Genomic DNA, 13,713 nt, shown 5'->3' on the forward strand with positions numbered 1-13,713 from the left:
AATAAATTTTTGTCGCACGGTTTTTCAAAAACAAATCAACCAATTGAATTCTACGACACGTCATTTGAAAAGGTTTATCAAAACTTAAATCTGATTAGATTTGAGAGTTAATCTATCGAGCCATTCCGAAAAAATTCAAAAAAAAAATTTTAATTTTTATGTTTATTAAAAACAACTATAAAGTGTGCGAAAAAATCATAATGAAACCATGTATACATTTTTTGTGATGAAGAAACTGCGTCGAATGCTTTTTTGAAAATTAAAATCGAACGACGCATTCAAAAGTTATAGTTGTTTCAAAATTCACAAAATCTTTTTTTTCGGTATTTTTCTGAAATATCTTCGAGATTTCTCAATCAATCAATATAAACCTGTACGTTTTTTTGTGCTTTGAAAACTGCGTCGAATTTTTTTTTTTAAATAAAAATCGAACAACGCATTTAAAAGTTCTAGTTGTGTAACAGATACATTTTGAGCTCTTTGAGCTCAAAATGTGAAAAACTGTGCTTTAAGCTTGAAAAGCTTAATTAAAAAAGCTTTATTAACCAAAAAACTCATTTCACGGTGCTTCAAATGCAAACTTAGCGGGAAGTTCTAGGATTGGCCTGCGTGGTCAACCGATTTCCAGATTTTTTTAATTATGTAGAAATAATATTTTTATGATAGTTCAATGTATTGAATACCTTTTTTTCTATCATTAGTGTCGTTTTTTCTACAAACGTAGAATAACGCGAAAGATAAAATTTTTAGAAAGATTTTTATCTTGTTACGCCAAAGAAGTATAACTTCTTACGTGCGTACATAAGTACACACACAGTTTTTTTTTTTTTAATTCAAAAATTTTTTTTTTTTTGAAATTGCATGTATTTACTTTGACACTCTCATGCAAGTGCTCGGATAGTTATTTCTTTATACCAGAGAAACAATGCAGTCAATATTTTTATTAATTTAGCATTTATTTATTAATTTAATGAATTGTTTATTCGTAACATTAAAATAATTAGCCTCTTTCAAATTCATCATGAACGTATTAAACGCCATCTTCTGACCACGAGATTGACTAGATTTCTTCCTGATGTAAGTACAATTTTTATGTTGGTTGCGTTGGCTTTTATCACGGTATTTGTTTATTTTGGTGAATTGACATTTAATTATTGATTACTGATCTTTGTAAACATACCGTACTATTGAAAATTAATTACTCAACTTTTAATTAATTTATTAACAACTCTTTTAAATATTTGTATTATCAAAATTAATTTTAAGTGAGTGTTAATGTTAATTTAAATATGAACTTAAATTGAAGTTACTTTTAACACCAGTAATCAAAAATTTAATGTCAATTCACCAAAATAAACAAATACCGTGATAAAAGCTAATGCAACCAACATAAAAATTGTACTTACATAAGGAAGAAATCTAGTCAATCTCGTGGTCAAAAGATGGCGTTTAATACGTTCATGATGAATTTGAAAAAGGCTAATTATTTTAGGGCGAGTTTTTCAATTCAGGATAAAATTTTATCTGAGATAATAAGACTTATGTCTTGTTGATACATTTTTACAAAAAGCTCTTCCAAATCATTTATCGGTTCATTTCTTCCTTTAATTTCGGTAATCGCGTTGTTTAATAAGTGTAATAATCTTTCTCTAAAATAATTTAGAACAGAATATAAATCGATATCTTTTACAGAATCTTTAAGTTTTTCTATTCCACCAATTAGTCGCTCAATTTCTTCAGGCTTGTTAATAAACTGACTCTTGAAGAAGTAAAAGTACGAGTTGAGTATTAGGTAGATCTTTAAGTTCCCTTGCAAATATTCAAGCTTAAGAGCCCTGACTTCCTCGATGCTTGCATCCAGATCCAAAATACAATCCAATAAGTCTCCCACATTGTCTTTGTTCTTGACAACTTCAAATTCTATTTCCCTCATACGAGCCTGAAGGCCTTTGTACATTGACTCAATATTAGATATGTCAGTAATGGTAGTTGATTTATAATATGATTGTGTGCAAAGAAACTTTTTGTAATGCTTGTTCTCCCACGACATTGCAGTACCAAAATTGCAGTACCAACATCAATTTCTATCCACTTTTTTGCAGCTAGTTTAAGCAACTCACTGATTTCATCGATAGGTTTCATTTCATTACTAAACACGTAGTCAAATCGTAAGTCTTCTGGTAGTATATTCGAAATAAACTTTGGTATGCTAAGAACCGGCACTCTCCGATCATCTTTTTTGTTATATGCATTTGCGGAATCAAAGAATTTCTGGTTATCATTTATGCTAGAAAATTCAACAGGATCAGTGCCCACGTTTGTCTCTGGTATTTGTCTTGGTGATGGAGCGGCCTGCTCCCGTCCAGAACCTAGCAACTTTTGTTGGAACGGTCCAGGAGTGTCTTTCCACATTTGCAATTGGGTAACGGGCATCAATGTGCTGCTATTACTAATATGCTGAAGGTCTTTCTTGGACTTACTGGTAAATCTCTGGTATACATTAGCACGGTTGGTCGAATTTGCTGAAAGATCCATGTCAATCAGTCGTTGAAATTCTGCTAGCTCATCATCGATTGAAAACGCGAATTTCTTCCCTGTCAACGATGGAAAAAGAAGTAAACCACTACTTAAGTTTTCCTTTAGCTTAATGAATTCGACAATCACTGCGTTGTATGCTTGTTGTGATCCAAAATCACGCTGTCAAACCACTTATTCAATTGATACAATTGATTAAACTCTAAGTGACCTTGATGGTCAGCAAATTTCTTGGCTAAAATGTCATATTCAGCCCTCAGTGGATTTACTTTAGAAGCAATAACCGTAACTTTGGCGATGTCGTAGTCAAATGCTTTTGAGAAATTATACAGACTCTTCATTGTGGTGTCGTATATTCGAGTGATTTTACGAAATGCCGGAAATAGATTCGAAGAATATTCATGATTGGTAGTTCAATTCAGTTCTGTATAATCCCTACGTTCAAGTCTAGCTCCAGTGGGTTTTTCAAAATAAGTATTCAAGTATTTGTTGTATTTTTCTTTGATATCGCTTCGGAATTTGCGAATTGCAGTCTTAATTAAATTCATAAATGATATTAATGACATGATACTCTCATGAATATCAATGTCAGTCTTACGAATAATCGATGGTTTAGTCAATGTCATTCTGTAAACTCTTCTAATATTAGTAGTAATTTTTTAAATAATTGTATTGTACTGAATCATTTACAGCCCTGGTTAAAAATACTGATTGAAAAGAATTGAGAAGCGATCACTCCATGCAAACTGTATATCTATATATGCAAACAAAAGAATTGAAATTATTGAATAGAATTCGAATTTCATCATTTTTAATTCTTTTCAATCAATATTTTCAAACAGGGAGTGTAAACTCTATATAACGACACTGAAAGGACCGTGCATTTTATGGCGTTATAGAGAGTTGTCGTTAAATAAAGAGAAGAAAAATCATAATTAGAAAAAGAAAAAATTTATTTCAGACTAGTGTTAGTAGTTATGTACATAAAAAACAATCTTATTTGGATGCTATTCCGTATAGTCTATTTTTGTATATTAACATAAGTTTTACCCTCAGATCCTCCATAAATAATTTTTGTGACCCTTGAGGCTTTTAATCACACTCTAGTTCATTGGCTGTAAGACACTAGTTGTATTTATCTAGACACTAACGTATAGATAATCCATGACTGCCGACAGTATAAAGTATACAGCTGCGCAAAAATCCGGTGACGTTAGCCGAGTCGTCTAAGACGCATGGCCTATAGAGCACTCGGACTAACTTACCGGCCGGCGTTGGTTCGAATCCCAAGCTGGTTTTAGAAACCATCTTGGTTGAGATTCGACCCTTGCCGCGTAGGTTAAGATTTACACAACCCAAAAAGACTCCAACGTACCACTCCCAGCAGTTAAAGTCGGCGATCTGACCACAGAAGTTAAAACCGACTCTAAATAATAAATTTAAAAAAAATTAAATAAAAAAAAAAAAAAAAAACAGCTGCGCAATTTTTACTAATTTTGGCAAGTTAAGGTACTTTTTATTCCTTAATTGTTCTCGTTATTGAGAGTGAGTGTAATGCTATATAGAGTGTATCGTTTTATAGAAAACAAGCTAAAGTATGTCTATAATTCTGTAATAAATAGTCGCGCGAAAAATCAGAGAATTATTGGGTTGTTTTATTAATTTCCATCGTAAGTATTAATTTTTCTCAAATGATTTTAAAATTTTGAGATAATTATTTTATTAATTTTGAGCAAGAAATATAATTTTTCAATCAAGATATGTTTTGCTGGATGAATCTTGTGTACTTAGTTCAAAGCTCTAATCAATTTGATTCAAGAGGCCGATATTTCAATTCAAGATTACATTAATTTCTTTAAAATTTTGTGCAATGGGTTGGTACATAAGTTTTTTTTTTCTCTTGCTGAATTGTGCCCAGCTGGTCTTTGGGGAGTTCCGTACAGCCAATGTTTGTGGTGTGATTAGTGTATGTGGTTAGTGTAGTTGTGGTGGGAGGTCATATCCCGCGAATATTTGAATTATTTGTTGTCGTTGTTGTTGTTGTTGTTGTTGTTGTTGTCGTCGTCGTCTATTGTTATGTGAGTCAGGTTGATTATTTTTCTGATGTCTACAGCAAATTTTGTAGTGCTATTGATTGTAGTGTTTTCTGTGGACTAGATTACTGATGTCGCAGGGTGTCTGTATTTTTTCTTGTTTCAGTACTTGGCATAGGTTTTCCGATTCTGATTTTGTTAAGTTGCAGTTGAAGAAGATGTGGTTCAAGTCTTGTGTTTCGTGTCCGCAGTCGCATGTAGGGTTGTTTTTTATTCTTATCCTGTGTAAGTATTCGTTAGTGCATGTGTGTCCAGATTTCGTTCTATTTATTAGTATTATGGTAATTCTTTTACCGGAGTTTTTAAAGTCTTCGTGTTTGATTGTTTCGTCCTCTGTTTTGCATTTTTTTTTTTGTAGCATGCAGCTGTATATTGTTTAATTGGGTTTTAACTCAAGTAATTCGCCGGTTAGTCTGGCTTCATTTGCAAGTTCATCAGCTTTTTCATTGCCTTCTATTCCTAGATGGCTTGAGCACCACCAGAGCTCCGTTTCTCAGCCTGCTATTTTTTATCTGCTGATTAAAGATTTTATTTCTAGAATTATTGGGCTGGTTTTCCCCAACAGACCGATGTGGCTGAGGGCTATTAGTGTGTTTGCAGAGTCCGTGCAGATGAGGAGTTGCTTCAGACATGAACAGGCTTGATCAGATTTGATCAGGTCTGAGCGTATTTAATGCTTCAGACATGAACAGACATGAACAGGCATGAACAGGCTTGATCAGGTCTGAGCGTATTTAATACTTCAGACATGAACAGGTCTGATCAGGTCTGAGCGTATTCAACGGTTCAGACATGAGCAGGCATGAACAGGCTTGATCAGATCTGATCAGATCTGAGCGTATTTAATGCTTCAGACATGAACAGGAATGAACAGACATGAGAAGGCATGAACAGGCCTGATCAGGTCGGATTTCAGGCCTGGTCAGATATGAACAAGTCTGATCTGTCCTGATCATTTTTTCCCGGGTAGTTTTTGATATTTTGAGGTTTATTTTTTCAAACCAGGGTTGAAGGTGCCTGAGTCCGTCTTCTACATTGTTTATGCATTCTTGTTCGTTGTTAGCAACAGTATAAAGTCCTGCGTCGTCCATGTACATGCCTACGGTGCATTTTTGCTCGATGTGGTTATCAATGTCGCTTATATAGGTGTTGAACGCAATTGGGCTCGAAACTTTTCCTTGTGCGGCTCCTTTCTTAATCTTTCTCGAGGTTACTTTTTTCCCATTTCGGTAGAAGTTCACTGTTCTTTCACCAACTATGTTCGTTATGAGCTTAATTATTCTCAGTGGTATTCTGAGTTGGCCTATGATGTTTATTAGTTTTTGAGAGCCCATGTTATCATATGTTTCTTCGAAGTCAATAAGTCAATAAGTAATAGACCAATCATTTTCTTTTTGGCGAAGACGTTTTATGCTTCTTTTGTCAGCATGGCTATGTTGTCTTGGCATGATTTTCCTTTTCTGAAACTGTATAATACTTCAAATCTTATAAGATAAAAGATACTGGGACTTTGGTTCGTTTCTGTTTGTTCAATTTCAATAAAAAATACAAAAATTATTAACAAAAATAACACTATATATTTATTAACAAAAGTACACTAAATATTTCACTAATTTGATAGCGGATTGTTTAAATAAACGTAGATAAGCAAAACACAGCGTGGTTATCAAAAGCGAAGCAGGTTAGCACGTGGTTAAGGCAAAAACCGCCGACACTGTAAAAAGCGGTAATTACTGCACGAAAATGTTAATTTATCTGAAACACACTAAATTAATTAAAAGCAATCAGATTAAGCAAAAGAAAGTTATAATAGTAAGCAAAACGGCGATTTTATAGTATGAAAAAAAGATGGATGCGAAAAAGAACAGTTGAAAATGCATTCAATCCGACAACGAAAACGAGAAGAGAGCGAGAGAGAGCGCTCCAATTCTCGGCCAGAGGGCCCCTGGTGCTCTGCAGGCGCCTGACCTGCCTCCAAGTGGAGAGGTAGAGAAGCCTCTAGTGGTTTTAGTCGGTAATGGCTGGGAAGTAGAGAGGGAGGTTTGAACATTCTCCCCCCTTCTCCGCTCGATGGAGAAGTAGATGAGACGTGGCTGGAGCAACGTCATGAGAATCTTCCTCGTGTCTTGGAATAGGAAGTAGTACCAACTTGTGTATTGGTCGTGTATAGGTAGAAGTAGCCGTCTGGATGGTGACAACTCGGGTAAGATCATCCTTACCAGGGTGAGTGTGGGTGACGCGACCCAGCGGCCATTTTGATGGTGGATATCGCTCATCTGTGACCAGGACTAGAGATCCAACATCGATGTCGTTGAATGAAGTATTCCACTTGGAGATGGTTTGATGAGATTTCAGGCAAGAAGCAGACCAGTGGTACCAGAACAGTTGAAGCCGCTGCTGGATGTCCTCAAGTCGTGATAGTCGGTTTGCTGGGGTGTCGACCAGTGTTGGCTCGGGTATAAGCGTAAGGGGTGCTCCTCGAATGAAGTGTCCAGGAGTCAACGCTGTGAGATCGTCAGGATCTTCTGATAGAGCACTGAGAGGTCGAGAATTTAAAACAGCTTCCACCTGAGTTAGAAGCGTGGAGAAGTCCTCGTACGTGAGGATTTTGTCCGAATTGATGCGTGATAGGTGATGCTTGACAGATTTGACGGCAGCTTCCCATTTGCCACCCATGTGAGGAGCTCCTGGAGGATTGAACTTCCATTTTGTACCGTCGTTGGCAATAAGTTGTTGAAGATGTTGCGATTCTTTGGTAGAACCAGCTAGCAACCGTTTCAAGATAACACTAGCACCTTGAAAGTTGGTTCCGCAGTCACTGGTGAGCGTCTTGCAGATTCCTCGTCGGGCTGTGAAGCGTCTGAACGCTTTCAAGAAGCCTTGAGCACTGTAGTCAGTTACCAGCTCCAGGTGAGTAGCAGAAGTTGAAAAGCACACGAATACTGCGATCCAAGCCTTATATGAGCGCGTGCCGCGCCCTTGAAAGAACTTGAGCGACACTGGGCCTGCGTAATCGACTCCAGCATGCTCAAAGACCAGTGAAGGTGTGACACGGGAAGCTGGGAGCTGTCCCATGCGTTGTTGAGCACGGATGCCACGTATCCTGGTGCAGGTGACGCATCGATGAATGAAAGATTTGATAGGAGCACGACCACCAAGGATCCAGCAGTATCTACGTACGTAGTCAAGTGTCAGCTGAGTTCCACCATGCATAGTACGTGTGTGGGCGTTGGCGATAATAAGCCTGGAGATTTCCGAATCCTTTGGCATGATTGGAGGATGTTTGGCGTCTTCATCGAGTAGCGAGTTTTGTAAACGTCCACCAACTCGAAGTAAACCAGTCTGGTCGATCCAAGCTGTAAGTCGAGAGAGAGGGTGAGATTTAGCAAGACTCTTACCTTGCAATAGTACTCGAATCTCACTGGCGAAGTAGATTTGCTGCGTGGATTTGATCCAGAACTTCAATGCAAATTGAAGATCAGCAGGATTTAGGGGTGATGAGCCTAAGCTAGATCCAGAAACTCTCTTAAAGCATGCCACTGCTCGCTGAATCGTGGCTGTGACACGGAGCAGTTTTGTGAGAGGTCTGTCTTCGTAGAATAGGACATCAAACGGCAGCTTGGTGCTTGTAGATGTGTGTACTGAACTTGGGCGAATCTCGGTGTCGGCAAGTTGATCGTTTGATGCTGTGAACGATGGCCAGAGATGACTCTGCTGGGCTAGCCAGTCGGGTCCAGACCACCAGAGTCTGTGATTAATAAGTTGTGCAGGTGTAAGACCTCGAGACGCACAATCTGCCGGGTTTTGCTTTCCTGAAACAAGTCTCCAGGTGGCGTTTGGCGAGGTTTGCTGAATCGCTTGAACTCGGTTCTTCACGAACTCCTTCCAGCGCATTGGATCGCTGTTGATCCAAGCTAGAGTCACCGAAGAGTCAGTCCACAGTGAGACAGGAACATGATGGAGCTGGAGAGTCGACTGAACGCGAGAGACCAGTTTTGATAGCAGCAGAGCAGCTGATAATTCCAATCGTGGAATTGTGAGGCGATGCAGAGGCGCGACTCGAGTCTTGGAACAGACTAGAGTTACTGATGATGATCCGTTGGAAGTTGTTACTCTGAGGTAAACAGCAGCAGCCATTGCAGCTTGAGAGGCATCTGAAAACCCATGTATCTCGACTTCCAAGTTGTCAGCGCGTAGATTGAGCCACCGAGGAATAGCCAGCTGAGATAGCTGAGATAGCTCATCACGAAACGACGTCCAGCGATGAATGATTTGCGGCGTGAGAGTATCATCCCATCCGACTTTTTGTTGCCATAAATCTTGCATTAAGATTTTGGCGCGGACGATGACTGGCGAGATCAAGCCCAGAGGATCAAACAGTTGAGCTGTTTCGGATAAGATGGTGCGTTTGGTGATAGCTGCCTTTTGTGAGGACTGACCAGTGAACTTGAGCAGATCTGGCGCACACTGCCAGGCTAGACCCAGAATCTTGGAGGATGACTCGTTAAATTCATGATACTCTGAACCTGGTTGATAAGATAGATTAATTTTGAAGAAATCAGGATGATTGCTCTTCCACTTTGCCAAAGGGAAGCATCCTCGTAGACACATTTCTTCAACTTGTTTTGCGATAGCATTGAGAGAGTCGAGATCATCAGCACCGCCAGTAATGTCGTCGACATAACTTCCCCTTTCGATCGGTTCAGCAGCTAAAGGAAAGTCGTGACCTTCGTCTAGCAGTAGTTGTCTCAGGGTGCGGCCTGATAAGTAAGGAGCTGATGTAGTTCCGTATGTAACTGTGGTAAGTTCGAACTCTTGGCTCTGTGAGTTATTATCAGTCCATAAGATGCGTTGGAACTTGCGATCATCAGGATGTATGAGAATTTGGCGAAACATCTTTTCTACGTCAGTTGTAAAGATGAGGCGATGGCGACGGACATACAACAGCACGTCGAAGATGTCATTCTGAGTCTTGGGACCGACATGAAGCAGTTCGTTGAGCGAATAGCCTGATGTTGTCTTACTAGAGCCATTGAACACCACACGAATTTTGTTATTGCGCATCACTCCGTGATGAGGGAGGTAATAGACAACGTCTGAAGCAGTTGACGGTTGAACTTTCTCCATGTGACCCAGGGACTCGTACTCGGTGAGAAACTCTGTGTACAGTCGATGAAGATTTGGTTGTTGGGCGATGCGATTGAGAATGCGAGATAGCGAACGTTGTGCAATGCCTTCGAGTATCCAAGCGGAGGAGCATTGGGTTTGAAGGGCAATCGCACGATGTAGCGACCTGAGCTGTCGCGAGAGTGAGTGGCGATGAAGTGTGCTTCACACTCGGCTTCTTCAGCACTAAGAGATTCTTGGTGAGACGCTGGAACTTCTTCCTGCTCCCAGAATTTCGAGACGAGTTCGTGAAGCTGCAGGTTTGAGATTAGGTGACCTTGATGTGCAGGCGAGGTGCTAGAAGATGGACCAGCAGGTCCTAGAACTGCCCATCCAAAGACAGTCTGAATGGCGATAGGCTGACCTGGTTTTCCGGTGATTACTCCAGGCTTAATGATTAAGCCATAAAAGTCAGCTCCAATGAGGACGTCAATTCGACCTGGTGATAGATGATCTGGATCTGCTAGTTCCAAATCAGAGATATGATTCCAGGATTGACTGGCGATGACGACTGGAGGCAGTTCGACGGTAAGAGACTGCAGTACGTGCGCATGAAGCTCAATCTGGTCTTCAGAATGATTAGATCGTAAAGTGATGTCAACAGCACCCTTCGTTGATCCTGAAGGCACACTTCCTACTCCAATAATCGGGATACTCGTTTTGGAAGGCTTCATATCAAGCTGGCGAGCGAGCTGCAGAGAAATCAGCGATAGTTCTGACCCTGGATCGATCAACAGACGTACTGTGCGAGGATGATGTGTTGGCGATACGATGAGGGCTTGTGCTGTGGCCAACAACACCAGAGGTCTTGATGCTGAGGCTGTGTTGCACGAAGAACGAGCTTGTTGCGAAGAGAGTAGCGATGCTGCGATAGGCAATGACGAGGTCGTTGCGGCGATAGGCGATGGCGATGGCGATAATGCGATAGGCGATGGCGATAATGCGATAGGCGATGGCGATAATGCGATAGGCGATGGCGATGTCGTGCTAGCAGATGATGCATCAGGTAGTCAGAATGACGTATTCTGACCTACCTGCTGAGAGGCAGTAGATTGAGAATTCATCATTGTGTTAGATGAAGTTGATGCTGAGCTGAGAAGCGTAGAATCATGTAGCATGGAATGATGCGCTGCTTGGCAAAACCGACAGCGTTTTTGGCTACGACAATTCTCGAACGAATGAGGTCCAAGACAGTTGGGGCACAACGACTTGGAGATAGCCAGCTGATGACGCTCTTTGGGCGATAATCTTTGGAACGCTGGGCACGATACGATGAAATGTGCTTCACCACAGCACGAACAAGGACGTTGTGGTCTTGGAGATGCTCCAGCGATCTGTCCAGGAGGTGGTTGAGTTGTTGTAGGAGGTCCAGTGGCCATAGTGACGTTTTGCGATGTCGAACTGGTCATATGGACATGTGCAGATGATGTCTTAGATCCGTGGGTGAGTTTGCTACCACTCGCGGACTTTTTGTTGACCTTAGGGTCACGTGGTTTGACTGGAAGACGTCCTTCCATGGCTTCAAGGGCTCGTGCACGAGCTAGCAGGAAGCTCTTGATACGATCGTACGGTGGGAAATCTGTAGCCGCTCCCAGCGTGATTTCCCAGTCTTCTCGAGTCTGAGGATCCAGCTTCTGAGTAATATAATGTACAATAATGTGATCCCAGTGATCAACTGGCGATCCGAGAGCCCTCAGGGCATTTAGTACCTCAGAAGTGGTGTTGATAACGTTGTTAACCTCTTTGGCGGCTCGCGACGCCATTTTGGGTATGGTAAACAGTTTGTTGAGTTGAGCCGTGATCAATACTCGCTTGTTCTCATACCTCGTGGTCAGAGTTTGCCAGGCTGTGGCGAATGCAGTGTCTGTTATCTCCACATTAGCGACGAGAGAGTATGCAGTGCCTTGGAGGCTCTGGAGAAGATAGTGCATCTTGTCAACCTCGTTAACACCGTCTTTGTTGACGACGGATGAGAACTTATTTTTGAATGATTGCCATTCAAGAAGCTCTCCATTGAATTTTGGAGGTTGAATAGTTGGCAACTGTGGACGAAAGGCGGTAGCCTCATTTGCAGTGCGATTGTGAGGCGAGAGAGGAACCACACGAGGTTCAATTTCGGCGATGCGGCGCTTGAGAGAAGATTTAACCATTACGTAGCGATTAACGGCCTTGGTGAATCGACCTTCTTTAAAGTAATTGTGGGTGATATCAATATCCTTGCAACTGGTCAATTTGTCATTGGCGTCGGCAATCTTGTTCCACGTAGACTCAAGCACCTCGAGCTTGACTTCGCAGTCAATTGGCTGGATCAGATTGTGCTCGCCGTTTCCGACTTCATTGACCATGGAGTTGAGGGCACCCATGTGAGTTTCGAACACCAGTAGGTACTTGGCAGACATCGTAATAATCTGAAAGATATCGAAAGAGAATGAATTCGAGAAAAAGAAGTAAGTTAGCGATAAAGAGAGATATAAAAGGAGCGAACTGACAATTTAGATGAATCCTCTTGTGTACTCGATGCGATGAAGATGTAGTGCGATGACCTTGAGTTGAGACCTGATTCCAATAATCACTTTTTTACGACGCGCACACGAATGACACAGGTAGATCTTCGCACTAAGGGTCCCAATCTAACTTTCCACCAACGCAGTACACTTTTAGGTACTCAGCAATGCGTCGGAGTTGCCAAACGCGCACTAGATTACCGGAACTACACAAAATTCACTCAAAGTATTTTTGTATTTTTTATTAAGCGATAAATTTGAACGAAACTATCCAAAATCCGGCTCGAGGGACCATTTTGTATAAAACTTCAAATCTTATAAGATAAAAGATACTGGGACTTTGGTTCGTTTCTGTTTGTTCAATTTCAATAAAAAATACAAAAATTATTAACAAAAATAACACTATATATTTATTAACAAAAGTACACTAAATATTTCACTAATTTGATAGCGGATTGTTTAAATAAACGTAGATAAGCAAAACACAGCGTGGTTATCAAAAGCGAAGCAGGTTAGCACGTGGTTAAGGCAAAAACCGCCGACACTGTAAAAAGCGGTAATTACTGCACGAAAATGTTAATTTATCTGAAACACACTAAATTAATTAAAAGCAATCAGATTAAGCAAAAGAAAGTTATAATAGTAAGCAAAACGGCGATTTTATAGTATGAAAAAAAGATGGATGCGAAAAAGAACAGTAGAAATGCATTCAATCCGACAACGAAAAACGAGAAGAGAGGGAGAGAGAGCGCTCCAATTCTCGGCCAGAGGACCCCTGGTGCTCTGCAGGCGCCTGACCTGCCTCCAAGTGGAGAGGTAGAGAAGCCTCTAGTGGTTTTAGTCGGTAATGGCTGGGAAGTAGAGAGGGAGATTTGAACAGAAACTGAATTGTGATTTTGGGATAAGTTCCTCTGTCTCCATGAAGTATTCGAATCGGTTCAAGAAGGCCCTTTCAAAAACTTTTAGGAGGCAAGAAGCCAGAGTTATAGGTTGTAAGGAGTTGCTGTTTGGTTTTGGTATGAGGAAGATGTCATCGTTCATCCATCCTTTTGGAGTTTCTCCTGTTTCTAGTATTCTGTTGAAGATTTGTGTCAGTATTTTTATAGCTTCTTCTGAAAGATTTTTTATCACTTCGTTGGAGATTTTGTCTGTTTCTGGGGCTGATTGAGGTTTGAGATGTTTGATAATAGAGTTTATTTTTTCTACTCTGAAAGGCCATATGCCTTAGATTGCATTTCTTCCTGCTTCTGCTGGTATATTGATGCTTTGTAATGTGGTTGTGTTTATAGAGGCCAATTTGTTCATGGCTTTTTCCTCTTCTTCTTCGTCTGTTTTTGAGTATCTGTCTGGTGTTTTCTTTGCTCCGCCGTCGTAGTTTCTTATAATATTCCATATTTTTTTGATCGGTATTTTTG

At 40.4% G+C, this 13,713-nt stretch overlaps 5 protein-coding genes across 5 annotated transcripts in view; 1 reads left to right on the forward strand and 4 right to left on the reverse strand.

Annotated features, from left to right (window-relative positions):
* The window catches only part of LOC123264311 (tubulin alpha-8 chain-like), a 146,835-nt gene that overhangs the window by 114,132 nt on the left and 18,990 nt on the right, over positions 1 to 13,713 (forward strand). The window lies entirely within an intron of this gene.
* The window catches only part of LOC123264313 (putative gustatory receptor 28b), a 115,722-nt gene that overhangs the window by 91,021 nt on the left and 10,988 nt on the right, over positions 1 to 13,713 (reverse strand). The window lies entirely within an intron of this gene.
* Positions 6,636 to 9,692, reverse strand: LOC123264018. Its single transcript, XM_044727063.1, has one exon. It carries the CDS (start codon positions 9,690 to 9,692, stop codon positions 6,636 to 6,638), a length of 3,057 nt encoding a protein of 1,018 aa, XP_044582998.1.
* On the reverse strand, positions 9,692 to 10,468 carry LOC123264019. The gene has a single exon (XM_044727064.1). It carries the CDS (start codon positions 10,466 to 10,468, stop codon positions 9,692 to 9,694), a length of 777 nt encoding a protein of 258 aa, XP_044582999.1.
* LOC123264310 lies at positions 10,793 to 12,965 on the reverse strand. Its single transcript, XM_044727538.1, has 2 exons — positions 12,284 to 12,965; positions 10,793 to 12,202 (listed from the first exon to the last, which is right to left on the reverse strand). Exon 2 carries the CDS (start codon positions 12,191 to 12,193, stop codon positions 10,805 to 10,807), a length of 1,389 nt encoding a protein of 462 aa, XP_044583473.1. The 5' UTR covers positions 12,194 to 12,202; positions 12,284 to 12,965; the 3' UTR covers positions 10,793 to 10,804.

Source organism: Cotesia glomerata, linkage group LG4 (assembly GCF_020080835.1).
Source record: "Cotesia glomerata isolate CgM1 linkage group LG4, MPM_Cglom_v2.3, whole genome shotgun sequence".
Lineage (NCBI taxonomy): Eukaryota > Metazoa > Arthropoda > Insecta > Hymenoptera > Braconidae > Cotesia > Cotesia glomerata.

Excerpts from the sequence above, each read along its gene's own strand:
- LOC123264019 (XM_044727064.1), bottom strand. The coding sequence starts at position 10,468 with ATGAAGCCTTCCAAAACGAGTATCCCGATTATTGGAGTAGGAAGTGTG.
- LOC123264018 (XM_044727063.1), bottom strand. The coding sequence starts at position 9,692 with ATGCGCAATAACAAAATTCGTGTGGTGTTCAATGGCTCTAGTAAGACA.
- LOC123264310 (XM_044727538.1), bottom strand. The coding sequence starts at position 12,193 with ATGTCTGCCAAGTACCTACTGGTGTTCGAAACTCACATGGGTGCCCTC.